This window comes from Centropristis striata, chromosome 22 (assembly GCF_030273125.1).
Source record: "Centropristis striata isolate RG_2023a ecotype Rhode Island chromosome 22, C.striata_1.0, whole genome shotgun sequence".
NCBI classification, from domain to species: Eukaryota; Metazoa; Chordata; class Actinopteri; order Perciformes; family Serranidae; genus Centropristis; species Centropristis striata.
In genome coordinates this window covers 8,142,431-8,162,246 of record NC_081538.1, presented here as the reverse complement: position 1 = coordinate 8,162,246, position 19,816 = coordinate 8,142,431, and the positions used below count along the sequence as shown (strand labels likewise).

The window sequence follows — 19,816 nt, the reverse complement described above, 5'->3', positions numbered from 1 at the left end:
TCAGAGACTCATTCCCCTACAGGTGGACGGACAAAATTAAACAAATTAAAATTTTCAGGTAGTGTTCATAGCTATTTTATACAGTCTGTAGTTCATACCATCCATCTATGGTGGTCTGACAGCGCCAGCACTCGGGGTGGCGGCAGAATTCCCAAAGTACCACTGCGTCAACAAAGAAGAGGAGGAAAACCGTAAATCGTCTTTAATCCTTGTTTTACGTCCACCGACAGCTGCTTGCCGGTAAAACGGGGCAGGGCCACCATTCTCCGTCAAACTAGCTATAGCTCTCCAGAAAGAAAAAACAATCCTGGCTACACATTAAACGCACCACCACTGCCTTAAAGACATCCGTAATTACTCTTCCGCTAATGAGTCATTTGTTTTGAATGTAGTGACCGCGGTTTGTATCAGTGACTCGGAGGTTTGAGCCTGTTTGGGCCACAGTAAATGCAGATCCATGACGCTTAGCTGAATATAAAGCGGAAACTTCAGCTAACGCTAACTGATACATGTATGTGATACGGAAAACACAAAAGGAACCGCTGAATTAAACACACATGGATCCCAACCGGATAATCCAAGCACTTAAAGGGACTATCGACCCTAATCTAAGGATAGCGGCGGAAAATGAACTCAATCAGGTGGGTGAGGCAAAGTAGTTGGTTGATTTTGTTTTTGTTTTGTTTTTCAAAAGGGGCATTGAGCACGGAGCGCCTTGGCTTGATGCCGGTGTTTGTGGAGGATGGAGGCCGAGTCTTGGTGATTGAGCTCGGCTTCGGCCTGCTGATTCTTCAGCCCTGATTTTGGGGGTTTATATCAGGCCTGTGATCAGCGGTTTGACAGTACTGACCCAAGTATCTGTGTCAAAGAACAATGAGTTAGATCTGACAGCCATCACGAAACTTCAGCAATAGCTATGCTGGTGGTAAGGTTTCATTAGACTGCCAGCAGAATGCGTCCGTGGTTGTCGTAGTTACGGCAGCTGTGTGAAACACCGTGGTGAAGTTAGTTTTAAGTGTTTGATATGCACTCTACACCCACTCTTTATTCTGTTTATTCACCTGTAAGCATTTATCTGAATGGTTTAAAATGCCATGTCATATAGCTAACCACAAATCAATTTTACATTTCTAAATAGTTTGAAATACTTTATTGCTCATGTAATTTCTTGTAACTAGTTTAGCAGCAATGTGATTTTGCATGTTGAGCTTATGTCCACATTATTATTAATATATATATATATATATATATATATATATATATATATATATATTTAGCTTATTGTTCACACAGCACCAACGTTCTCTTTATCCCATTTATACTGGCATGGACCTTTCATAGTAACGCACTCACACTCTGCCTCATATGTTACTTACCTGTCTGGTGTGTCTCCTGATGCTCATCATGCTCCCCCTCACTAGTCAGGTGGCTTAGGACCAGATTTACAAAGAATGGGGACACGCAGGACAAAAGCACCACATTTTTTCCACATGCTCTCTATCACCATAGGTTTCAATTTTTGGTAGGAGCCACTTCATCAAGATTGTGGATCGGAGATTGCAGCCATATAAGGTCTATGAGAACCAATATGTCTTCCAAGCCACTTAGAAGGTCAATCTTGGTGTCAAAATATACATTTTCTAGGTCAAGGAATCATTTAAAGCTATTGAGAATATCACTAGATGAGAAGCTTGAAACCCAAAAATTGAAACCTATGGTGATAGAGAGCATGTGGAAAAAAATTTGGTGTTTTTGTACGGCGTGTCCCCTTTATTTAGCTAAGCCGCCTGACTACACTGTCTGGTCTGGAGCATTGTGGTTGCATATTGTCTTTAATTTAATTATTATGATCAGAAATAAGTATACTATTTATCCACAGCATATTCCATTCAATATAGCTTGGACATGGTACCTTGTACTGTATGTGTTTTGCTAGTTCAACAGCTCTAATCATTTCAATTCTGAGCATCTGACAGAATCATCAATTTTCATCTCTCAATGAAAAGAATACTACAGTCAGACCAGAATCCACTTGTTTTCATGTGCATGTATTTACTAGGTGTTGCGGTAAGACAGTGTTAGAACCGCCTTCAAAATAAAAGCAGTATTCCGGTAAACTTAATTGTACTGTATTTTCTCAATCATCCCAAAAATGAGTGCGGTACTTATACAGGTGCATCTCAATAAATTAGAATATGATAGAAAAGTCAAACAGCCCCAACCAAGTATTGAGTCCTATAGATGGACATTTCCATATTAAACATACTTTTTAAAATTGGTCTTTTGTAATATTAATTATTAATTAATAATATTTTTGAGACACTGGATTTTAGTTCTTCTTTAAATGTAAGCCATAATCATTATAATAACAACAAATTAAATAAATTAAGAAATGAAATATTTCATTCTGTGTGTAATGGATCTATATAATGTGTTATTTCCACTTTTTGAATTGAATTACTGACATACATACACTTTTCTATGATATTCTAATTTATTGAGATTCACCTGTAAATGCATGAATGGAAGCACAAATATTCATAAAAAAATCCATAAAAAGTAAATATTATAGATTATGATTATATGCAAACCGTCCATAGTCAGAGACTCATTCCCCTACAGGTGGACGGTGGACAACCTCAGGGTGTCACTCAGCAGATTTCAGGACATTCTGATGTATAATTTAAAAATTAAAACATTACAAAATCTCATATAATGCGCTATTTTTCTTCTAAATTTCAGATTATAATTAATTACCAGAAAAATGCATTGCCTTCCGCCAAAACATGATTTAAAACAATAATGGTGAAAGGAAATGATGGTCTTGCTGTTTCTCGCTGTAGAGATTCTACATACTCTGGCGAAGTGGTTCTGCGATTACTGTGAGACTCTAGTGTGAGGCGTGTTTCTGATGACATGGTCCACTTCCTTTCGAGTGTTAGTCGCACAAATTACATATGTCACATATTTTCCATATTGCCGGCTCCACTGGTTCAGATTGATCCTGTCTCGAACAGTCTCACCAATGTAAAACCTCTGTTACTACCTCCGAAGGCGGTACAGAGCCAGGATCACTTGGACCCCCATTACGCCTCTGAATAGAATAGAATAGAATGCCTTTATTGTCAATATACACATGTACAATGAGATTTAAGAGCTGACTCCAGAAAGCAGTGCGACAATATATAAAATACATAAAAGATATACAATGTAAACATACACCTACTTAGGCAAGTAAATGTAAAGAAAAAAAAGTATATAAGATATAATGTAAAACATAGGCAAGAAAGGGAGGTAAGGTGCACAGTCTTCAATTCAATTTGCCATGATGCTATTTAGTGTTCATAAATATATTGCACATTGAAGGACAATTTATTGCACAAATTATTGCACATTGCCGAAGAAATATTGCACAGTAATAAAGTCCATATGAAAATCACTGCATATGAGAGTTCAGGGTTGTTATTGCTTTTGGGAAGACACTGTTCTTGAATCTGTTTGTTTTGGACCTGATGCACCTGTAGCGCCTCCCTGAGGGCAACAGGTCAAAGGTCAGAGCCAGGGTGGGAGCTGTCCTGAGTGATGGTTCTGGCTCTGCTGAGGCAAAGGGAGGTGTAGATGTCTATCAGTGATTTTAGAGGGCAGCCAATGATCTTTTGGGCTGCCTTTACAACCCTCTGGAGCCTCTCTCTGTCCGCAACAGTGCAGCTACCAAACCACACTGTGATGCAGTATAGAAGGCTCTCTATGGAGGAGCGGTAGAAGGTCAGCAGCAGGTTGGAGTTTAGATTCTACTTCCTGAGGACTCTGGGACGTTCAGATTGAAGGCAAAACCTTCTAGAGACGTAAACATCGCGGCTTAAAACATCAGTCTGAAAGTGGCTCATCTTTCCTCTGCTTGTTGTTTCATGCTGTTACTGCTCTGTGTCTTTCAGTCTTACAAGATCATCAACTTTGCTCCAACCCTGCTGCAGATTATTTTATCCGAGCAGGTGGAGTTTCCTGTTCGTCAGGCAGGTAAGGCTCTCAACAGTCCATCAAATAATACTAATCTCTCTGCTGAATAGTTTTTTTGGTGATAACGTTTAAGCGTTGTAGAACCTGATAATGTAATAAATTCCCGATAATGTAATAACCCCGATAATGTAATAAAAATCTGCACTTGAGTCCATTGAAAATGTAATAAAACCTGATAATGTAATAACTTCCCGATAATGTAATAAAGTGCATTTCCCAATAATGTAATACACTTTTTAACAATAATGTAATAAAGTATAACATTAATGGGAGGTTATTACATTATAAGGGTTAGCCTTCATTTCGCAAGTCCTGATAATGTAATAATTCCCCAATATTGTAATAATTTAACAGCAGACCACACATCACTTGGGTTCAAGTGGTGATACTGTGTAGGCAACTCTAGCTCAAGAGCTCTAGCGCCACCAACAGGTCAAAGTTGAATGTTTATTAACTTTTGACCCGTGCATCCATTTTTCACACACGAGGTATCCATGACACACGAATGCATTCAACAGCTTCTTGAAATCTAAAGGTGCTTGGTGTTATACTTTATTACATTATTGGTAAAAATTTCATTTCATTGTTAGGACACCAAGTTTGCTAATTCCTGACTAAAATGAGCTCTTACTGGAGTCATTAGCCAAAGGGTTCACTTACTTTTTCCACCATCACTTCGAATGTTTAATGGATGTTTTCGATAAAGACTTGAAGTATTATAATTATTTGTGTGGTATTAGGTTAAGCACGTTGTGTTTGTCTATACTTTAGACTTAGATGCAAATAAGATCATGTTTTATGACAAATTAATGCAGAAAACTAGGTTTTTTTTCAAAGGGTTCACATACGTTTTCTTGCCACTGTATATCAGAACTGGAGCATATTATTTCCTTGAAAGAAAAGTAAAGAATGGCAATGAAGGTTTTTGCTCTTCACCTGGCTTCAGTATGGAAGGTGTTTGATGGTGATAAGACAGATGTCTCATCCAATTACCTGCCATGTGTCTGCCCTTCTTCAAACAGTTTCCATTAGGGCTTCTCAGACACTTCTGTGTAACAAACCATCTGGCAAAGTCAGGTTAATTAAAAATCCCAATCAGTCAGATGATGGCTTTTTCTCCCTGTTGAGTTGGGGAAGGAGGTACCAGATAGACCATGACATCACTGAGAGGCTTGGGAAGAGCTTCAACCCTCAGGACACTAAGATCCCAAATAAGTACACTGCCTAAGACTGCATTACATGCAGATATATTTATTATTACAAAGTGATATAGTTAGATTTCACTGAAATTCTATCTTAAATGATTCCATATGACAAATACTGGATTGATTGGCTTTATATACACACATAATTGTGAGTTGATATATTATTTGTCATCTTTTCATGCTTACCTGATTCCTTGACCCTGTGTATGTAGCGGCCATCTACCTGAAGAACATGGTGAACCAGTACTGGCAGGACAGGGAGCCGTGTCTGGGTGAGGTCGTCTTTCCCTTCAACATCCATGAGAACGACCGGCAGCAGATCAGAGACCACATAGTGGAGGGCATTATCCGCTGTCCCGAGTCCTTACGGTATACTCACGCACACACACACACAATAATTCTACGACTTTTTTACTGTCCCTGTTTGGACAAGTGTTTTTTTTAATGCAAGTCTATGTATCTCTATACTGCCCTACAAATCCTAACTGCAGTAACTACGCAAAGGGTAAAACTGAGAAAAACTGCTTTAAAGTTTTTTTTTACATTTTTTAATTGGCCACCCAAATGGGTTAAGGTTAGGTTAGTGATATGACACCTATTTCTACATGTATTGACTGTGTAATTTTTATGCAAAAAAATCATGATGATTTATTTGACCTTTGACCCCCAAAATGTAGTTACTGCACTCTGGTTTTGCATTGCTGTAAAATGATCTAATAGTAATGCACAAACAGAGTGCAGTAACTACAATGTTGTTTTAAAAGTGTTTAACAACTCTATTCAAAGATTTGTGTATTTAAGACTTAATATAATGAAGTAATATTATATTTTAGTCTTTATATAATTTTATCTCACTTTTTTTATTTAATCCCTTTCTAGATATTAATTTCCCTATCAGATAAACTTATAATTTCTATTATTCTTGTCTTCACTTTTCAACACGATGAAGAAATACAAGGCTACACTGTATCATAGTGGATTTTGTAGTTCATTATTATTTCTCTGAAATAAAGCAAAATTAAAACCTAAAACTTTGTCACAAGATAAAACTGACATAAAGGAGTTCATTTTTAGTTATAACTCAATTTCGATCAAAAATGTAGTTACTGCAGTTAGTCTTTGTAGGGCAGTGTAGAAAGCCTCATAGAAACAGAATGCAGAATCTTTCAATTTCCCTATATATTTTACGGAGTTCCAGTTGGAACCTGAATGGTATGGATACACTGAATAAAAAACCTTGCTTACTGACTGGTTGACTCCATATGCTTTTGCACTGTCCATAGCACGCAGCTCACCATGTGTCTGCGTTCAGTCATCAAGCATGACTTCCCTGGCCGCTGGACCGCTATAGTGGACAAGATTGGCATGTACCTGCAGTCTCAGAATAGTGGCAGCTGGTACGGAACCCTGCTGGCTCTCTACCAGCTGGTCAAAACATATGAGTGAGTAACTGGTTCATGTTCCTCTTTTACATCTCAGCGCTCTGAACATCCCTTCAGGGTAGCAAATGTTTTCTCACAACATGACTTCAGGTTTTAAAGGAGCTTAGTCCAATAATAACCCTCATAAAGCTTAGCAGACAACCACAAGAATGAGAGATTAACTCTGAATTCAGTCTTTAAGTCCATGCAGTGATTTCACAAAAAGTGGTCAAACTGGTTTAAAGCTTTCTCATACCTGGGAGTGTTTTGCATGAAAATGGGTTTATGAATAACCCGTGAAATTCTGTAGTATAACAAACGAGAAAATGACAGCAGAAATTTCGACGGTGTGCTGGACTTTAACAATACAGCCACATCTGTAACTGCCTATTATTACTGTGTGGTGCTTTTACTGTGACTCTTGTTAATATGATATACATACCTTCAATTACACACATCAAAGTCGACAGAAGCAAAATAAAACTCAGAAAAAACGGCTGTTTTCACCAACTCTGGTTTGGTTCCCCCCTGTGAGTTTTGATTTGTTTCTGTTGACTTTGAACAGTAAAAAAATATTGTTTTTGTCAATGGAGTTTGGTTCTACTGCCAGAAATTATGGGTACAAATGTGCAATTTATATTGATATAATCATAAAATATAATGCTCTGTGGGCCAACAATTGCAAAGGAAACCTTTCTAAGTTTATTAATGTACCAGAGTGAGCTTTCTGTTTGCCAGCAGTGGGCGTTCTGGTGTAATTTGTAAAAAAAAAAAAAAACTCGCCCGAGCAGAGCAGTACTAATACCACACTGTGAAATGACTCCACTCCGCTCATTTTAACTACCTAATAAACTTTTAAGTGGTTTAATTTATAAAAATGGGTAATAATTTTAAATGTATCATGTTTTTCATTTTAAATCTTGACCTGAAAAGTCATTAAAGCTGTCAGCTAAATGTAGAGGAGTAAAAAGTACAATATTTGCCTCAAAATGTAGTGGAGTAGAAGTATAAAGTTACATAAAATGTACATAAAAGTACCTCAAAAGTCCAGTACTTGAGTAAATGTACATAGTTACTTTCCACCATTGCTACCTGCCTCTTCTAACTTATACATATCAGTTAAGAGTCCTCCTTCAGACACTGTATGAGGATTAAAGGGATAGTTTGTGCATTATTATACAAAACTTGGTACGATTATTGTCAATGCCCTCCTGAGGATAACCCTTTAAGGTTTTATTGATCGGCCCCTAAGTGGCACTGTGGTGGCAGTCTAATTTCATATTTGGTACCGTGGCCACACTATAACACTTAAGGCAATGAAATTCCTAGGGGTGGTATAGACTGGCCCCTGTAACGCACACACCCCGACGGCAGCATGCCCCGACCCGCGTGTACTGCGAGGGCCCGTTCAGTACTGCTTGCAGTCCTAGTGTTAAAAGTAAGACTGATGAACTACGAATATAGCATTTCAAAGCACTGTCTGATTGACTGAGTGTGTACGATTAGCAGCTAACTCAGAGTTATGCTAACAACAATACCAGTCTATTCGTACATTTTTCCTTATCATACTTCAAATACTAGAACTATTTCCCTGCAGAACAATGATGTTTCTTTTTTTTCATGTGAGCTATCAACTGGTGAGGATGCAGAATTTTGTTTTGTTTGTCTGTTCATATATTTAGCCAGCAAGTCTATATAAGACTCCTTTCCTGTTTAAAATGAATCAGTTTGAAACATTAACCCTTGTGTAGTCTTAATATTCTATGTACTCCCTTTGTCAGAAAAGTTAAAAAGTTGATGAAGATGTATATCACCAGTGTTGTGAGTGAGTGAGGAATTTCTCTGAATTATGCAAATTATTTCTAAATTAAATTCCCTTCAGCCATGTCTGCTCAATTTTTCATAAGTCCATGTGTGTGTGTGTGCTTCAGGTACAGGAAAGCAGATGAGAGGGAGCCGTTGCTGGCAGCCATGCAGATCTTCCTGCCGAGGATTCAGCAGCTCATCAGCCAGCTGTTGGCCGACGCCACCATCTTCTCCGTTCTTATCCAGAAACAAATCCTCAAGATCTTTCACGCTTTCGTACAGGTGTGTGTGTTTGTGCGTGCGGGTCATTCTCATGAAAACCTGGTTTCAGAGATTTCAAACATGAAAATTTTAAATAGGCATAAATAGGGCAATTTTCTTTTTAAACACAAAAAACAAGGTCTTAGGTAATCGGGATTATTGACCTCAAAGCATTTATTGACATTATATCACATTTTTGTTCACATTTCCCCAAACAAGTCCTTGAAAAATCTCATTACCGCAACCATCTAAAACTCCAAAAACCTTAGAAAAACAATTTATTATTTATGTTTTTGAATGTGAATTATTAACAGACCTGTACAGAATTACATGAAACTCTAAAAAATATTTTTTTAACAAATATGTATTTATTTAATTTTACTGATTTCTCTCATTACCGCAACACCACCTACAATCTACACATTTTTTTTTGCGATATTTCATGAATACTCAACACATTTTTAAAGTTTTCTGCACAATTGAAATAAGAACACTTACATGTTCTTCACATTAATTAAAAATCACAATATTAATGATTAATTAATTGATTACCCTCGTGTGTGTCACACATGATAAAAGTCAGGACCAGGAACCATATAGATGCCCCTCAGCTTGTTGACTTTATCAGGGACATTAGAAGTAGCCCATAGATAACCTTTACGAATATGAAACTCATAAGAAAATGTAATAGGGAGTGTCATTGTGGTGATGATGATGATGATGATGATGATGATGATGATGATGATGATGATGACAGCATTAATGTTTTGTTCTCCCGCAGTACTCACTGCCTCTCCAGATGATCAACAACACAGTGATGACTCAGTGGATGGAAATCCTCCGAGCCATAATGGACCGGGATGTCCCAGCCGTAAGACACACATACACATTCATTTGCATAATTTTCTTGGATGGGTCAATAAATACAGTGAGTCCAACAAACGCATCAAATAGTATTTTAGATAGTGAACCTTATTAAAAGTGTTAACTAGGGCTGTCAATCGATTTAAATATTTAATCGTGATTAATCGCATGATTGTCCATATTTAACTCGTCATTAATCGAAAATTATTGGCACATTTTTTATCTGTTCTGTTGTAATTGTTTCAATCATCATAGTATGCGAGAAAGCGATTTTTGATATAACAAAATGAGGTGATATGTTGTTTCAATGTTTCATATGTTGTTTTTTTAAACTGAATGATTTGAGATCTAGAGAAAATAAGTCATAACATGGAAAGTATCTTACAACATGAAAAGGATCTTGTAAAAATAAGGAACTTTTTTTTTTTTTTTTCTGTTGCTGTTTTGTTTTTGTCACGGTGGCAGCAATATGCTGCTGCAATTATTTGTGCTAATGTTGTTGACAACTGAATCAAAGTGAGGTCTGGCTGGTTTTTCTGTTCTTTGCTTGGTTCACAAGCTCCAGCCACTAATCATTAAGTTAATTTCTGTTAGGAGACGTTGGAGGTTGATGAAGACGACCGTCCGGAGCTGGCATGGTGGAAGTGTAAGAAGTGGGCGTTGCGCATCATCAACAGATTGTTTGAACGGTAAGTACGGCACTGCTTGAATGGTGCATCCTGGAAAACCTGGACATTTTTGTGTTTTAGCCCCCCACTTTCCTCCATAAACCTAAGTGCTTATTTTGTTTTAAATGTGACTGTTGTTAAGATAAGCTGCATGGCATGACACTTCAAAGCAGGTTTTCTAGATGCAAAGTGGAATGAAAAAATGCTCCCCTCTTAGTTAGCATTCTTCCAACACAGCTTATGTCAGTCAATGGGAATGAATGTCACCACCTGCTGATGTAGCTATACCTACACCTCACACAGGTATTTTTCTTCAGATCTGCAGCACTACAAATAGGACAAAATTCAGCAAACAAATAGCAGCCAAATCACAAATGTCATGTGGCCCATAAACTGACAGGAGCAAATCCAAAAATCTGCAAATCCATTTCACATGAACATATATGTATGTTCACGCATTTTACTTGTATTTTTTGTGGTGAAACTACTCACATTTGTAAAACCTATGAAAAAAAGTTTGAATGCATGCTCACTGACTAAGTTATGTTTTTTTTTATGATTTGCAAATCTCTGTGTTGTTGTGGATATGACTTTACATTTCTTTCTACAAATCTTTTTAAGACTGGACTTGGATGTAACTTGGATAGATAGGCGTTTTAAAAGAGGAGGCCACACAACTTTATTATACGATTAGCAGTGATGATATCGCTGTCACTAATGAATGAATGTAAAGAACCTGAGACATTTCACCATGGACTGTGCAACATTAAAAGAGAAGGAATAAAACAGGGAATACAAGTGTTAATGAAAAGTCTACTGGAAACTACCAGTCATAGAAAAAAATATTAGACCTTTTTTTATTTTCTTCAATTTCTTGTTGTTGGTCTAATCATTTTTTTCCATGACTGTATATGACCGTTTATTAGCAAGTGCTGCCTTTCCTTGTCAAGAAAAATTGCTAGAAAATGTCTTGGTAAGGTTCTTGAAAATGCTTCCTTTAAAAACCGTGGGAACCTTGTACCAAGACGCTATCACAAAATCATAAAGCAGATCTGTGGATAGCAGAGAGACATTATCAGCCATTCTAAAGCTTCTGGTCTTATTTACAGGTATGGAAGCCCTGGAAATGTGACAAAGGAGTACTACGAGTTTGCAGACTTTTTCCTGAAGACATATGCGATTGGATTACAGCAGGTAAGCATGTGTCACTGAGTACGTTTACATCAGTAGTTCTCAACCTTATTGAGTCGCGACCCCCAATTTAACATGCATGTTGTTCGCGACCCCCGCTCACTGAACAGAATCTCACGCGCACAGTTCAGATCACCCAAAAAAGACACAAACTGACCAAAGAAGAAATAAAATGACCAAAAAAAGAAACAAAATTACACCCAAAAATACACAAAATGACCAAAAAAAGGAAACAAAATGACCAAAAAGACTAAAACACATTAACATACGAACACTTTAACACAGTGAAGACAGAGCTGACTTCCAAAATGATTTGGCGACCCCCAGAAATCATCTTGCGACCCCAATTGGGGTCGGGACCCCAAGGTTGAGAATAGCTGGTTTACATAACACTTGAAAAAAACAAATTATTGCCTTAATCCAACTATAATTGGACAACTGAAGTGCATGTAAACATGTTAGTCTGACTAATGTCGGAGTCCTCCAACTCTGATTGGGACACCCAGATAATGCGATTGGAATAGGATTCTCGCTGGCATGAAAGACGGATTTCACATATTTTCATGTCAACATTAATTCATCATCCTGGTTTTCCTTTTTTTATTACTTAACCCAGCTCGATAGCAACTTGTAATCTGCACAGATGTTTAACAAGTAGTGATAATTTGACAATTTTGCTGACTATTATCAGGCTTTTTATGTGCTAGATTTAGATTTTCCTGTTTATTTGTTCCAAGGGATCTGACAGTTTTGGTTTAATTTTTGTCACTGTGCTTGATGTGTTGTTTGTCCAGGTCCTGCTGAAGGTGGTGGACCAGCATCGGCAGAAGCAGTATGTTACTCCTCGTGTCCTGCAGCAGTGCCTCAACTACCTCAACCAGGGCCTGTCACACTCACTGACCTGGAAACAGATGAAGCCACATATGCAGGTAGGACAGTCATGGAGTTACTCTGAGGCAGAGTCAGTGTGTAGTTTGCTATGGTATTTTCAGTGTTACTGGTTAATTGTATGAAAAAGATACATTTACATCTGAGTATCCACATTTACTACAGTTACTAGTTAGTAGTACTATGTTCTTCAGAGCTTTGATTCTTAGTCCTAACCTGATTAGTCCATAGCTAGTAGGTTCTGTTTGGGTAAGGGTTCTAGTGTCCTTACATCAGGTCAGGGCGTATCAACAGTTGTGGAATTTCCATAGCAGGAACTGTCCCAGGGGAACAAGAACCTTTTGAGGAACAACTTGCTCAGGCAAAAATAGAATATAAATATTCTGGACAGGAACCTGGACAGGTTACAAGGCTATTGGCACACATGCATGAGAGCCAAACAGAAGCATAAGTAGGGACCGCTGAGCCACCAGGCCACCCCAATAAAAAATGTATTACAGAAAGTTTTTTTTTATGTACTTATGAAATAACATGTTTGATCAGGTATGGTTCTTGATTATTCACTCCACACTTCCTGAAACGGGGACTTTAATATTTGCTTCATCACATGTTACAGATGTTCCTTCATTAACCCTTTATCAGGCAAAGCACTATATTTGGTAACTTCAGGTTATATTTCGAGAAAAAAGTTGCAAATTTACTAGATTAAAGTGGCAAATATACAAGAAAAAAAGTTGCAGATTTAAGAGATTTAAAGTGGCAATTCTGCGCGAAAAAAGTCGCGGATTTACGGGAAAAGAGGGAGAAAAAAGCAACTCTTTTCTCCCAGATTCACCACTTTAAATCTCATAAATCTACGCATTTTTTTCTCATAGATTCGACACTTTAATCTCGTAAACTTTTTTCTCAAAATATTATTTTCATATGTTTTTTTTACACATTCTGGCAGTATGTAATATCCTCCAATATTCTCTAGGGTTGAAATTTGGAATTTGCAAGTATTTCAACGAGTGTCTTATTAAGGGTTAATTTTCATACTGTTTCGTGGTGTCGCGGCAGCAAAAGAAGGGGGATTGTAGGGGCTGTAATTGATAGTTGGAGACACTAGGTGGCAGCAGAGTGCTTGAATCATGACTTAACAGGCAAACTGTAGTACATGTACAGTAATTGCACACATCTCATGTCGGTAATTAAAATTACAACACAATTGCTGCATTTATCAGACAGTATAATTGGTTAATGGCTTAACTAAGCTGTCAAAATATCAGAAGATGAATTGTCTGCATTTCTCTGTTCAGAGAACAGGAACCGGAAGGTCTGTTTTACCTTCTTAACCCTGAATGACCATTGTTACGCCATTATATTCTCCACTGTAATTCTCCTCCTGAGTTTATGAGAACCATAATCTTTTGCAGACCATATGCCAGGAGGTCATCTTCCCTCTCATGTGTTACAAAGAAGAGGATGAGAAACTCTGGCTGGAAGACCCTTATGAATACATCCGCATGAAGTTCAGTGAGTACTCAAACACTTCTATTACAGAGCTCAGTCAGCCACCAGATACACTATGCATTATCTGTCTGTCAGTTGGCAGGTAACACATATCGGTTAGCAAATGTCATTGGATGCCAAATGGTCTTTGTAGCATTTTGTAAGTGCAGTTTATTTTCATTTGAATTATCAAGCAGTCAGACAGTCATGTAGACTGTGGGCTTTCGTTTATGAACTAAACTTTGTACCTTTTAGCTGCAACATAGCCAATGTACATAGTGGTGGAGGAAAGACGTTCACTATGTGCTTGAACATGTTGTTTGATCCTATTCTCTGTGTAAGTGAGTGTGTTTTTGTTTGTATTGAAGACCTCTATGACGATCACGCCCTACCAGCCACTGCTGCTCAAAGCGTTCTGTGTAAAGCTGCCCGCAAGAGGAAAGAGGTGAGAGGAATTGTTTAGCACTGCTCCAGAGGAGCTGAGTGAATTTACTCAACAGCAGCACTGCATCTACTATGTTTCTCTGATGGCTGTGGTTTCTGGTTGGATGATTTTACCTCCAGGTGTATCGCCAGTTTATTGCAAGATTTTAAAACTACATGGCCTTTAACTAATTCTGAATCCCATGATTCTGTCCATAGAGAGCTTAAAGACATTGCAAGTTCGGGAGGCTAACTGTTAATTTTGGGACGATAGTAGGAAAAAAAGCCTGCAAATGTTACAATGATTGGCACAAAGATTGTTATATGTTGCAGTTGGCATTAAAGTTTTATATATATATATATATATATATGTGTATATGTATGTATGTATGTATATATATATATGTGTATGTATGTATGTATGTATGTATGTATGTATATATATATGTGTATGTATGTATGTATATATATGTGTGTATATATATATGTGTATGTATGTATGTATGTATATATATATGTGTGTATGTGTGTATATATATATATATATATATATATATATATATATATATATATAGATGTGTTTGGGCGTAACATAAATTCCCTTTAAGAGTAGAGTACAGCAGTGTCTGTATCAGCATTTTCTGCATGTGACCTTTGTGTATCTTCTCGGCAGGTCCTTCCTCAGATGATGGAGTTCTGCCACCAGATACTGGTGGACCCCTCTGCTGACCCCCGCAAGACGGACGGGGCACTGCACTGCATTGGAGCTCTGGCTGAGCTCTTACTAAAGGTATGCACATCCATAGATGTACCTCTGTGAGTGACTTTTTCCCCACAGAACAGATTGGATGGAGCCTGTAAGGTTTATATTCATTTTAATCCTCTTACTATCTCATGTGTTTTATTCATCTTTGGGCTGTGCTGTGTGTATGCATGTCTCCTCCTATAGAAGCGGATATACAGGGAGCAGATGGAGCTGTTGCTGCAAAACTATGTCGTCCCTCTGCTCAACTCTGGTATGGGTTACCTGCGAGCCAGGGTGAGTGAACCCTTCCATCCTTCCTTCATGTGGCTAATCTTTTAACTTTCTATGCTAAGTTATAGAGTATATCACAGAGAAACAGACATCCCAATGCTCTAAAAAATGCTGTAAATGCTTTAAAGTGTATACAAATGCAAAAACCGATTATGTTTTCACTGGCTAGTAAATGATTCAGAGTTATCCATCATATTTTACCTCGTTGGCAAAATAGCAAAAAGCACAAGCAAACTGGCAAAAGCCCAAAAGGCTACAGCCAGACAGCAGTTATCTTCTTGGATAGTTAGTTTTGGTCTGCCCACCAAGAAGATGCATCCTGGCCAATCAATGACTGGCAGAATTCCAGGGGGAAGCAGATTTAGCCCCCTGAATTGTTGTGTTTGTATCAGGCCTGTAGTCAAGATAGGCGTACACACCGTTTTTGCCATTTGAGCGTGCAGACTATGGTTTCTTCCATGTTTAGGCTACAGATGTTTACTTCTTGAAATTGCGCCGCTTTCGCGTGTCATCATAATCACGTGACTAAAAACCAGCTATTCTAGGCTGCTGAAAATAATTAAGACTTCGAGTGCAAGCTTCATTCAGGCTGTCTTACCACTTTGATAACACTGCTATCTTATCAGCTTCATGTGTGGCGTCAGGCTGTAGTTTACTATAATCAGGATGGACTGAGATGAAACATGTACAGGAGTTGTATTCATTTGTGCTTCTTTTCTTTATATCGGCAGTCGTGTTGGGTGCTCCACTGCTTTAGCCCCCTGCGTTTCCATGATGAGCTGGTGCTGAGGAATGCTGTTGAATTGGTCAAACAGAATCTGATCAATGACAAAGAGATGCCTGTCAAGGTGGAAGCTGCAATTGCACTGCAGACATTGATCAGCAACCAGGAACAAGGTCTGTGGAGGAATATGGATGTTCTTTTACAGTGTTTTGAAGTTGATAAATATCACAAATACTTTACCACTTAAATCAGCTAAAACTGCTGCGAGATTCTGAATACAGAAATAGGTATAAAACATATGCAAGTTACTGGATGATTACTGTGATGATTATCATTATAGCAAATGAAAAAAAAGTGAAAACATGACCATGAAATGCAAAAAGTAAAAAAAAATAGTCATTTGGGAAACACTTGTTTTCCAACTTTCAAAAAAAAAAAAAAAAAAAGATGAGACTACAGTTATCAATCTTATATCTATATATAACTTACAGTGCTGGAGTCAGGATGTGGTTAGCCTAGCAAAAATGCTCAAAGAAGGGGGCAGAAACAATCAGACAGGTTTTTGACAAGTTTTTTGCAGAGCAGATGAGAGGAGAGTAATATCCTTTTGACTATTTATTTAAGACTAATGAAAGTGTGAATCGTGTACACGGACCTTCTCTGTTCAGAAATCACAGGCTGCCAAGCAGTTAGCTGTAACCACCTCACAGAAAAGGCTACCTATCTTACTTTTACACAGATTTTATAATGTGAATGTGCAACCATCTAATTGGTCAAAACTGTTGGGGCAGCACCATGTTTTAGACTCTGTCTGCCCTTGATGACGCAGGCTAGTCCTAGCCTCTTGGTGCTTCCGCCTTCTGGTTGGCGCCTGTTAAGGAATACAACTACGCACATTTCTTTTTATCTGGCCCTCTCTAACTGTCTAACTCTCCCTCCGAGCCCATAACCTTGAAAATATCTACAAATGTGTCTGTGTTCTATGAATCTGTCTCTGTGTTACATCTGCTTTCCCTCAGGAATGTACAGAGAGTGTTAACTATGTGTGTGCGCTCTGTTATATTCAGTTTGTGTTGTAAGCAGCATCTACTAATGGTCATAATGCAGATAATTGCTAAATTAGATTAATCTCTAACACGATGTTGGGAAATATTGATGTACTGTATTTATGATATAAAATGAAAAATATTGTTAAAGACTATTCTAGACACATGTTCTGTGTTTGTGCTTGTGTGTAGCCAAGCTGTACATAAGGCCATACATTCGGCCGGTAATGCAACAGCTGCTGCATGTGGTAAAAGAGACAGAGAATGACGACCTGACCAACGTCATTCAGAAGATGATCTGCGAGTACAACCAGGAGGTGGCTGCCATTGCTGTGGAAATGACGCAGAATCTGGTAATTTCACATTTCTTGATTGTAAAATATTCTTCATTTGGCTCTCTTGAACCTGAATATGCATTGTGTTTGTATTTATGTGTCTTCATGTCTCTTTCTGCTACTGCAGAAGGTATAGTGTAATGTTTCGTGAGGTGTGTGTGACCACTGTGTATGTACTGTATGTGTGTGTTTGGCAGGCAGAGATTTTCACCAGGGTCCTTCAGAGTGAGGAGTATGAGGAGAACGAGGACAAGACCGTCATGGCCCTGGGCGTCCTCAGCACCATTGACACCATTCTTACTGTCATGGAGGACCACAAAGAGGTCTCACAAAAAAACACAACTATAGGGGTGTTTCCATTACAGTCCAATACCCGGAATGAGGCGGGTCTCACTCGCCGAAACGCCCCTAATTTGAATATGAGCTTTTGACCTGGCTTTTTTTGGCCCTGTCAAAGAGCAGGTCCGTTTTTCTCCCCTGAAAAAAGCCTGGTTGCTGATTGAATAGAACGCTAAGCAGGATGTGACGTAGTACTCGACGCCACAACAACACGCGCCATTTGTAAAAGCCAGCGAAGCAGTTTTGCCAACTTAGCGACTTTGTCGCTATATTTAGCGACTTTTCAGTCCCCCCTAGCAATTATTTTACAAAAAAGTGATTTGCGACAAATCTAGCGACTTTTTCTGGTGTTACTGGAAACTTTTGGAGACTCGTTCTTACTCTTCTTAACGAGCCGTTCTTCATAAGAAGAATAAGAACGAGTCAAAGCGGCACAGTCCTCATGCAGCAGTCTCTCCCAGCTGCAATCACAGAGCCGGAGGGGATGTTAACTCCTTAGCATCCAGTCTGCAAATTGTTAATAGACTAACAGTTAGCTCTATAGCAGTACAGTGTGTATGATCAGCGGAGACATTCTGCATAATTATGCATCGGCGGAAGTTGTGCACAGTTAGCAACGATGGCCTGAGTTGCGCTCCCGTGTTTAATCCGTTGCGTATGTGATCAAGTTTGAAACTGTCTCAAAGCGATTACGCGACGATCGAAAACCATACATCACCTCCGAAGTCATAAACCCTCTGGGGCCTTTTTTTGTAATGGAGACACGCAGAGTGAGCGGACATTTGAGAGGGCGTGGCCTGAGACTTTCCCAGCGGAAACACGGCTTATGATGGAAAATACTTGCTGGCACATTGTTGTTTGTGATATTTGATACTTTATTTTCTCATTCTACTTCTCAGATCACTCAGCAGCTGGAGGGGATCTGTTTGCAGGTGATCGGTCTGGTCTTGCAGAAGCCCATCATAGGTATGGCAGGTGTGTGTGCGCGGGAATTCCAGTGTTTTTACATGAACACACTGGCTTACATCCATACATACACATACTCTCAAACAGGTTCCTGCTGTTTCAACATTTTGCTGCTTTCACGTGATTCTCAAAACGTGGAACTGATCACAGGTTTGGTTCATTCATTCATTTGCTTCTTGAAGTCCTGCTGTGTCCCCTCTAGCAGCCTGACAAGGTGTAAAGTGAACATTTTTTTTATTGTTCCTTTAATTCCAAAAAGCCTTTGTGTACTCATAAAATTCAATGTTCCGCAAATGATCCAATTCATAAGAGACTGCAGAGACATGAAGTTGTGATTCTGTGATTTTACCAAAAGTTTTGACAGGGATATTTTTAGGAAATGGAGTAATGAGTTACTGCTCACCGCCATCATGGCAGAGCAGTACGATCTATATCGGACTTTCTGGAGACTGGGAACGTACTTGCTTTTTAGTGGTTATGTGCATTACACTACTTACATAAAATAAGATACGCATTGTTCTGCTTCTCTCCTGATGAAGGCTCGCCTTTTTAGTGACCTGTCAATCAAAGGCAGCCACGTCCTAAATCATACAATTCTTTATCTTCTATTTTCTTCTAAATGGAGCCATTATTTGAACTATTAACATCAAATTGTCTTGAAGAAGATTTTTTACTTGCGATTGAGACATAGTGTTGTCCTAAAAAAAATTCTGAGATAATAAATCAAGTTAGAAGTTTTCTCATTTCGCATTGAAATTAATGGACAGAAATCTTTTTGCAGCCATACTTAGCACCCCCTGCTGGAATTTTCGGTAGAATGCACCTTAAGGCACTTCCTGGTTTGCCTCCCTGCTCAGACCCGGAGGTTGCCGCCTGGACATGGCTGATCGATTGACAGCCAATGGGCCCAAGGACCTACCTGTTTTGTTGACTATTGGCCAGTCAGTCAACCACAAAAAAAAAAAAGGTTATTAAACCAAAAAGACCTGTCAGGCCATGGCATGACTGATGATTGATTAATTTACAGCAGAGGGGACCTCTTCCATTGTGTCCTCAGGATGTACTTTACACACAGCATCCCTCACAAGCGACCATCTCATTATCCTTGTCTTTCGAACTTGCTCCTGCTTTTTTC

The 19,816-nt window shown here is 38.6% G+C and overlaps 1 protein-coding gene across 2 annotated transcripts in view; it reads left to right on the top strand.

Annotated features, from left to right (window-relative positions):
• The first annotated feature begins 238 nt into the window (after nucleotides 1-238).
• The window catches only part of ipo8 (importin 8), a 30,603-nt gene continuing 11,025 nt past the window's right edge, over nucleotides 239-19,816 (top strand). Inside the window, exons 1-17 of one of the 2 annotated variants that reach the window (XM_059325767.1) lie at nucleotides 239-641; nucleotides 3,936-4,017; nucleotides 5,435-5,591; nucleotides 6,506-6,664; nucleotides 8,575-8,731; nucleotides 9,492-9,581; nucleotides 10,169-10,263; nucleotides 11,352-11,436; nucleotides 12,228-12,362; nucleotides 13,737-13,836; nucleotides 14,181-14,257; nucleotides 14,909-15,025; nucleotides 15,185-15,274; nucleotides 16,003-16,168; nucleotides 17,234-17,394; nucleotides 17,574-17,699; nucleotides 18,615-18,690. In XM_059325767.1, the coding sequence (XP_059181750.1) occupies nucleotides 558-641; nucleotides 3,936-4,017; nucleotides 5,435-5,591; nucleotides 6,506-6,664; nucleotides 8,575-8,731; nucleotides 9,492-9,581; nucleotides 10,169-10,263; nucleotides 11,352-11,436; nucleotides 12,228-12,362; nucleotides 13,737-13,836; nucleotides 14,181-14,257; nucleotides 14,909-15,025; nucleotides 15,185-15,274; nucleotides 16,003-16,168; nucleotides 17,234-17,394; nucleotides 17,574-17,699; nucleotides 18,615-18,690 (1,957 nt within the window). In that variant the 5' untranslated portion in view covers nucleotides 239-557. The remainder of the gene's footprint in view (nucleotides 642-3,935; nucleotides 4,018-5,434; nucleotides 5,592-6,505; nucleotides 6,665-8,574; nucleotides 8,732-9,491; nucleotides 9,582-10,168; nucleotides 10,264-11,351; nucleotides 11,437-12,227; nucleotides 12,363-13,736; nucleotides 13,837-14,180; nucleotides 14,258-14,908; nucleotides 15,026-15,184; nucleotides 15,275-16,002; nucleotides 16,169-17,233; nucleotides 17,395-17,573; nucleotides 17,700-18,614; nucleotides 18,691-19,816) is intronic. The other variant, XM_059325768.1, reaches the window with a different exon arrangement.